Source organism: Tauraco erythrolophus, chromosome 10, assembly GCF_009769465.1.
Source record: "Tauraco erythrolophus isolate bTauEry1 chromosome 10, bTauEry1.pri, whole genome shotgun sequence".
Lineage (NCBI taxonomy): Eukaryota > Metazoa > Chordata > Aves > Musophagiformes > Musophagidae > Tauraco > Tauraco erythrolophus.
This window is the reverse complement of record NC_141474.1, coordinates 5,585,660-5,594,119: the sequence shown is the minus strand read 5'-3', so window position 1 is coordinate 5,594,119 and position 8,460 is coordinate 5,585,660. Positions and strand designations below refer to the sequence as shown.

The 8,460-nt window shown below is 49.8% G+C and overlaps 1 protein-coding gene across 2 annotated transcripts; it reads left to right on the top strand.

The window, feature by feature from the left end:
• Positions 1–945: 945 nt before the first annotated feature.
• LOC104378579 (torsin-1A-interacting protein 2) lies at positions 946–5,694 on the top strand. Of its 2 annotated transcripts, none has more exons than XM_086617777.1 (5): positions 946–979; positions 2,777–3,079; positions 3,227–3,547; positions 3,947–4,030; positions 4,928–5,694. In XM_086617777.1, exons 1-5 carry the CDS (start codon positions 946–948, stop codon positions 5,692–5,694), a joined length of 1,509 nt encoding a protein of 502 aa, XP_086473903.1. The 2 variants fall into 2 exon arrangements, with proteins under 2 accessions (XP_086473903.1, XP_009983926.1); XM_009985624.2 differs by having other exon boundaries at positions 3,947–4,096.
• Positions 5,695–8,460: the final 2,766 nt, after the last annotated feature.

Sequence of the window (8,460 nt, the reverse complement as noted above, 5' to 3'; positions counted from 1 at the left end):
GGCGGACGGGGGAAAGTGCTCCCCTGCGCTCGAAGAGCTGCTGCGAAGGCTGAGCTTGAGGTTTTTATACGGAAATCCACACGAACCGCTCTCCGGCAGGGAAAGTTTCTCGGGATTTTTCCATGCTGCTTACTTTTCCGCAGGCAGGCGTTGCACTCGTGAAAGCCATCAACTTTCTCAGGTTACACCAGTGAGCCTTAGCTCCATCCCACACTGCCGTCTGGTGTCCCTCGAGGGGGAGGGCGGGTAGGAGAGTCAGGCTGGGGCTGGAGGTTCACAACACCCCGGCCAGGGCACTGCTTGGCCCCCTTGGGTGGGTGCCAGGTCGGGTGAGGGTAACGCTGCTGCACAGGGGCTGGGTGGTGTTTCTGCCAGCAGCTTTGTATTCCAGCACCGCTGTCTCTCGATCTGACACACCAGAGGCAGGAAGGTAAGGTGGAGCAGGCTCACCACTCCATGTCGACCTGGCTGTGAGATACCAGGTGCCCAAAAGAACGTGGAGCAGCCTGCCAAGCCCCAGCCCCGCCATTTCGGAGCATAGCTGAGTCCATCCGGATGAGAAACCGGTGTCTCACCCCACTGGCTTGTCCCGAGATAACCGTGGTTTGCGTTAGTCCTCAGGCTGCTTGTAGCCTGCTGGGAAGCAAAATAGCTGCTAGCCCTTGGGATGAAGGGTCACGGTTATGGGACATCCCTCCGCGTTCACACCACCGTGGTAAGCACGGAGGGAGGTGCCTCCTTCTCCACCGTCAATCACTGCTCCTCTGTTTGTGCTTATCAGGTTTACAGGCATTCAGTCAGAATTCCTGAGGCCAAGACGGGATGGTGTCTGTGAGGGGGCTTGGTCAGCCACTTGAGCAGCAGGGAGATACCTCATCTCCTTATGACCCAAGCAGAAAGTGAAACAAAACAGTGCAGAAGCCAGAGTCCCAGGGGAGAAAGAGAATGGAAGAGAATCCAAGCATGGATCTGTCTGGAGGTAAGGGATTCCTATGCTTACATCATCTACTAGGAAAATCCCTTTGCAAAATTTCAACAGTGACATGGGAAACCCTAAGCAGAATAAAAAGAAAAAATAAAAGATTTTCCTCTTTTCCAGGCCAAGAAAAGCAAGTTGCTATTTTTTTTTTTGAAAGATGAGAGATTAACAAGCTACTTTCAGTTTTGGATTCCTGTCTGCAACAGGTTTAGACTCTGTGTCCAGGATGGCAGCACAAGTAAGGCTCCAGATGGAGCTCCAGGCTGGGAGAGCTTTATTCCCTCCATCCCGGTGCTTCCCATGGGAAGTGGCTTTGGAATGCTCGCTGCGGAGAGAGGATGACCTCCCACGGGTCAGCTGCCAAGTGCAAGTGCCGTCTGGTAGAGCAGCTCCCATTTGTAGGGTTACGCATGGTGGGTGTTAGGGGGTAGAAAGCAACTCCTTCGGGTTACCGGCCGAGGAGAAGGAGGCCCCGTTGAATGCAGGTATCTCACATGGACCTGTGAGCTGGACTTTTAGAACAAATCAGGACCCAAACCCTGCAGAGCTCAGAAACCACAGATCTACAGGGGCTTAAATAACAAGCCAGTTTTCCACCACCTGTGGACAGGAAACCTCTGGAGGAGGCAGGGCAAGGAGAACCGTTTGTGCCAAGCTTGAATGGCAGGATACCTCCAGGTTCCTCATGTTTCGGTACGTTCTCCGGGTGCCGTGTTATGACTACCACATGTGAGTGTTTAGTGATACCACAGTGCTGTGACCAGCTCAGATCTGACCCAGGCAGTCAGAAGTGTTCCCATAATACTCAGCAACAAAGAATGTAAAAATCACTATCCAAAGGATGGCGTGTTCCGACACATGATGAGTGCAGCTTTTTCTCTGCTTTCAAATTACTAGGAAGTTCCTTGCTGTTTTTATCAGAGCCTTCATTCTAATTTTAGCATACTCATTTCTGTGTCGTTGCAGTGCTTGATCATTCTTAATTTTTTATTTTTTTTTTTTTAACAAATAGTGCCTGAAATCAGAGCTGCGCTGTTTGGTTTTGTAAGATTCAGAACGTGTTGCAAACACTTACCTTCAGCCACAGAATTTCTCCATTGAATTATGCTCCAGTGTTTGCTTTTAATTATACGTTACCGCAGCTGTTTGGGAGAGCAGCTCCGGAGCAGGAGCAGAAGCAGAAATAACATTTACATTCAGTCGGATGCTTGAAGTGCATTGGCATTACTGTTCTGGCCAACAACAGCCTTAAAAACACTTCAGACCCATCACATTAATTTACCAGCCTGGGAAAACCCACTATCTGTGGAAGATGGGGTAACACATCCCACAGCTTAGGGAAATAAGTGCCTTCCCACCCCACGTAGGACAGTGTGGGACATCGGCTGGGATCGCATTAACTTTCCTCAGAGCAGCCTGTACAGAGCTGTGTTTTGAGTTTGAGGTTTAAAAACAAACAAAAAAGTATTGAAAACACAGCAGAGTTTTGGCTGTCGCTGAACACGGCTGGCACAGCATCAAGGCTTGGTCTTTTTCCCCTATTTTCCCCCCATCAAGCAAGTAATCCCCCCTTTTCCTTCACCTATTCAGCTGTCTCAATCTCAACCCGTGAGTTTTTTCACTTTTGGTTGCCCCGTTCTCTCCCCCATCTCACTGAGGGTGGACATTTCTGAAATGCCTTTGTGTAGATGTTTCTGAAATGCAAGAACTGGGAGTTTTATGGGGTGGTGGTAAAGCTTTGGGTATTCTTGACTCCTGTACGGCTCTAGCTGAGCTTGTGAACTCTGATCCCAACAGCTGGGCCAGCCCAAGATGAGGTGCAGAGCACAGCAGAACATCCTGAGCACCAAGAGCCCCTCCAAGAAACAGTTGAGCCCCAAGTGGCAGGCAGGTGGCCTGAGACCTCCTGCAAACCAGAGGAGGACTCTTCAGTGTGTAAATCACCAACTGCAGATGAGGGAGAGACGACACTGTTGGATTTAGCTGGCCCCATGGTAGAGGAGAAGGTTCCTCAGGAAACTCAAGTATCACTGGAAGAATCTGGGAAGACAAGAGATGGTGTCTCAGAAGGACCCCAGGAAAAAGATGACTTGGATGAAGGTGAGTCTCTCCCCATTCCTGTGTGCAGCACTTCCAAACTGCTGATAACCCGGGACTTTGCTTAGAGGAGGTAGAGTAGGAGGAAGATTTGTTAGTTCTTGTGCTGAAAGAAACTAAGCGCAGGTCTGCGAATTTTATTCCCCACAGCCAGGCTGGCCCATGATAAAACGGACAGCAAAGGAGACAGCCCTGTCCACCAGGAAACGTGGGGGGACCAGGAGGCAAGCAGGCAAGGTGAAAGCTCCTACACTGCAGAGGAAGATGCTTCATCAAGACGGAAGTCACTGAGCTCTGACAGTAGCATGACCCATTCGGATGGGACTGCCACAGATGATGTCACCGAGGGCCTCTTGGCAGAGAAGAGCACCAGTGCCCCTCTCCTAGATCGGGAGCCAGGCGGGCACACAGAGCAAGAGACAGAGGAGAGCGGATCCCCAGGCACGTTAAGGAACAGACATGGGACCAAAGGTGAGCTGGTGGCTGCACACTGCTGCTCGTCCACGTGCACATTCCTACACTTTCCATAGGTGTTAGAAAAACGGTATGGTGAGATCTCTAATACCTGCTGCCAGTTTTCTGGAGTCACACAGGAAAGAAGGTATAAGAAATTAACTGGCTCCTTTCTCTCCCTCCTTTGGCTACTGTCCCGCTTTGGAAGGCATGAGACCACACTGTGCTTTCTGCATCATCTGTCTCCTTCCCCTGCCCCAAAAGCTTTGGGAGCCAAGGCTCAAAGCGGTATTAACCCAAAGCAGCATTCACTCCCAACTCTTTCCCTCAGCTGGGAGCTCCTGTTGCTTTTCTTATTACAGCCCAACTTACCTGTTCCCCCAACAGCAAGTGGCACCTTTCTCTCTCTCACTGTAGGGCCCACAGCCCCAAAGCCAGCAGCTCAGTCCTGCTTGCAAAACACAGACCAGGAGAAAGCCAAGCAGCTCCTCTTGATGAAAGGTGAGGAAAAGAAGCTTCCCTTGTGTGGTACTCATCGACCAGAATGCACTGATCCACCAGGAACAAGTAATGAAGCTCATTTAATTCTTCTTCTCTCTCAGGACCTTTCACAGCCTTTTCTGAGCAGTTGAGGGAAATGCCATCCTCTTAAAAATGGGCTGAGTTTGAGCTTTGCAGTAGCAGCTTTCCCTCCAGCTCCCCAGCCCCAAAAGCAGGCATGTGATGTTCAACATGCCAGGAGCACTCTGCCATGTCCTGGGAGGTCTGAGGCTCCTACACCAGTGGTGTCATCCCTGCTTCCCAGTGTGTCCCAGGCAAGAACCGTGATACTGATGTGCACCATGCATTTCTCCTGGTAGAAAGAGACCCTGCTTTGCCATGGAGAGGGACACAAGCAGTTGTGTCTGGACCTTGCTGTCCTCCTTGTCTGGGCAGAAGCACAGTAGCCTTTGTTCACCCAGCGTAGCTAGGAGAAAGGCAGTGAGCACACCACTTCAGCTGGGTCAGACACCTCCATACGTGGAGGCAGGTGCTCCAAACGGCCACAAACATTAAGAAAAACAGAGGAGGGAGCAAGAGAAGAAAGCTTGTGGCCAGCTGCAATTTCCTCAGGAAATTTGGCACCGTGACAACAAAGCTGTAGCCTTGCCTCCATCTCTGGAGCTGTAGCCCCCTCAGCTGGCGTGTAGGAACATGAGTCTCGCAACATGGAGCGAGCAGCCTCTTCACCATTCCTGGGCCCTCAGAGAACATGCCAACCTGGACCACTTCCCTAGCGTAGAGGGGGAAGGTCTGAGAGGGGAAAAAGAGCCTTCATATCTACTTTTCAGCATATCATTGCAGGTCACTTGGCACTGACTTCTGTTCCCTGTCTTGGGTCTCTCCCCTGTTGAGCAGGGCTTGTCGTCATGAGCCTCGTACTGCTCGGCTTCTGCGTATTCTGCTTCAGCAGCCCGACCTCCAAGTCCCAGCAAGCCCCTAAGAACCCCACTGTGGAGGCCTTTCTGTCCCACTTCAACCAGCTGCAGGACAGGTTTCCAGGGCAGAGTCCCCACCTGTGGCTTCGCGGGCGCAAGTTCCTGCAGAAGCACCTCAACGCGTCTCACCACACGCAGCCGGCCATCATCATCTTCACAGCCGCCCGCAAGGGTGAGCAGACCTTGCGGTGCCTTAGCACCCGCGTGGCTGACACCTACTCAGCTGCCCTGCACGCCAGCACGGTCCAGATCGATGGCACGGATAAATCCAGGCTCCAGAGTGACCAAGCCAAGCTGGAGGTGGACTCGGAGCTGAGCTCAGCTTTCCAGGCTGGGGGCCGTGCTGCGGTGATACACCGCTTTGAGTCGCTGCCGGCGGGGGCCACCCTTATCTTCTACAAATACTGCGACCACGAAAGTGCTGCTTTCAAGGACGTGGCTCTGCTGCTCACCGTGCTGCTGGAGGAGGAGACGCTGGAGACCCACATCAGCCTCCAGCAGGTGGAAGAGAGGGTCCGTGACTTCCTCTGGGCCAAATTCACCAACACCAGGACCCCCAGCTGCTACGACCACATGGACTCCGACAAGCTTAGTGGGCTGTGGAGCCGCATCTCCCACCTGGTCCTGCCGATCCACCCGGTGCAGACCATCGAGAAGGGAGACTGCCATGTCCACACCAAACCCTAGGAGCAAAGGCTGCCAGAGTCCTGTGAAAGGTTGAAAGATGGTCCTTGCTGACTTGGGTGCAGGTGAAGGCTCGACCAGTGCTATTTCTCTTCAGTTCATTTCCTGTACCTTCCTGGGAGGAGATGGACAGGTACAAGTTGATCTAGGCCATTTGGCCAGCTGAGTCCTGGAGGTGACAGATCACACACGTTCTTCTAGCAGACAGGAAGGGTGGATATTTTAGACTGTTAATTGTGCAGGAGAACATCACTGTGTGGGGAGACAGGAGGGAAAACAGGACTTTGCAGATAGTGTTTCTATCAGGAAATACCCCAGATAACACACACAACTATTAGGCCAGAAAGATACTTCAATTCAGTAGCTCTTTCATCTCTCTCTACCCCTCAGTTTGATAATGTCTGTACATCAGCCTCACAATGTGAGCATTTTATCTACAATGTTTCCCTCTTTGCAGAGAGCTGCTCAAACACAGGAAGGTCAAATTCTCCCTTCTTTTTGAAGGCATGCTTCAAAAAGAAAACTTCCAAAAGTTTGTTAGTCAAGGGTTTGACCACTCAGTCCTGGTAGAGCCCCACTTGCACAGACTGAATGATACCCAGCAAAGACCAGATCCTAAATATAGGATGTTCAAACAAACCTGCAACTAAGAAATCCCCTAAACATCAATTACAAGAAATTTCAGATTGTCAGCACTTAAACATTGCACTAAGGGGGAGGGTCCCATATGCCAGAGAATAAGGTCTGAAGACAGAGAGCAATGAAACAGAAACCACCTTGCTGCCCCTCTGATAGTGTGAAGCCTTAAGGAATTGCACAGGTAAAAGAAGGAGTGATACAGTTTAACTTAATGCTGCTTCTTTAAAGCAAAGTCCACTGCTGATCCCTTTGCCAGCACAAGGCCATGACCATCTCTTTGAGCTGATGTATCATCATAGATTGCTCTTCATCTGGGTCTCTGATCTGTCCATAGGACCCACCTATGGACACCACCACAGGTCTGCCCACCTCTCCCCACCTAACTTCTGTTGATGAATGTAGATGTTAACAGTGATACTTATTTCAAACTTCAGGTAGCACACCAGGTCCTTGTCCTCCAAAGGTACCTTTGCCTCCTTGCCAGGCAGCCACTGCTCTGGCATATGCTAAAGCAACCAGGAGCAGAGCTGGGATTAGCTGGTAAAGACAAAATCCCTGGTTTTAACACTAAAAATCCTCCACAAAGCAGGATGGTTTCTTACCGTGCCTCCTCTCCTGCATCCCAGGAAGAGAACTCCAAGTCCTGGAAACAGTGCAGTGCCACTGCATTTCTGCAGAAGCTCCAAGGCAGAGCAGCCAGCTCAGGGAACACCTGGGAGGGCGGGTGCTGGTTAATTTATAGTGACCCAACCAGGTTGGGTTAATAACCCCAGGTGCCAGCCCCTTGTGCCTATGGTGCTGGGAGAAGGAGCAGCTGGAGCAGAGCATGCCTTATTTCCATATAAGCAGCACCGACTGGGGCCTTGCAGAGCCAGGCTCTGTGTCTGAACAAGACAGAAATCAAGAATATTATGGTGTTTTTACAAGCAGAGCATCTGAGTGCTCTTTATGCCAATGAGACCCTGGTGTTGGCTGGGTCTCCTGCCAACGGTGCCTTGCCAATTTGACCCATGATGGCTCAGCTGAGACGCAGCCATGTGCCCTAAAACCACAGCCTGTCCCTTCTTTTCTCCTGCCGCGTGCCTTGACCTGCCCCAGGAGACCTGTGGCCATTAACTTGGAGGAGGGGACAAAAATGAAGGAAGAGGAGAGGGTTATTTGTTCACATTCTGAGCGAAGAACAGACTTTTGGGTGGGTTGGGGACATGAAGACAAGACCACAGGGAGTTTAACCATGACAAATGGTTAAACATGAGAATTACATGAGAATTACTTGCTGGACCCCATGCTGGAGCCCATGCAGGGCAGCCCAGGGCATGGTTTTGGACAAGATACGGCTTGCTTCCTCCTCTCCCTCCTTTTTATTGCTAGACACTACTTTGGTACCAGAAAACACTGTTTCTGCTCTGCACAGTTCGGTATAGGCGTCGATGTAAGAACCAGCAAAGTGTTCATCACGCTATGTCAATATCTTGAGAGAAAGTTGTATTTTAATGTTATTTCGCTCTCAGTTTTATGTACTGTGTTCGTAAAGCATAGCCATGGTATGGAAGGGCAACTTCACGCTGCTTGGGCACATCGGTGTAACTGCCATCCACCCATCCTGCTCTTAATACACAGATATTTTTATGACCTTTTAAAGACAAAATATCTGCTTGCTTCTGAAACAAGACTTTTATTTAAAAATAAATAACGCGACTGCAAAAGAAACCAGCAAAGTCGTTGAACCGAGACTGGAGTCTTATTGTATTCTGTTTTTTTTTTTTTTTTTTCCAGCTGTTTTCAGTTAGTTAAGAAAAAGATATCATCATATTGGGTAAAGTTTTATTTAGGTCAGGGCTGTAGTTGTGCAAACAAACATCATATTGGACAAAGTTTTATTTAGGTCAGAGCCGTAGTTGTGCAAACAAAGTGAATGTTTGCTTTTTCCGGAAAAAAAATCCAAACAACCTTTTTCTGAGTTGTCTGGGGCAAACATTTGCAGCTTTTTCAACTAAGGCAAAACTAAAAACAAACACCCAAACAGCTGCTGAGTTCAACCCAGACAGAAAGATATTGAGGTTTGCATAATACTTAATAATTAAAGGGAAATCTGCTGATAACTGAAATATTTTAGAAATATAGAAAGCA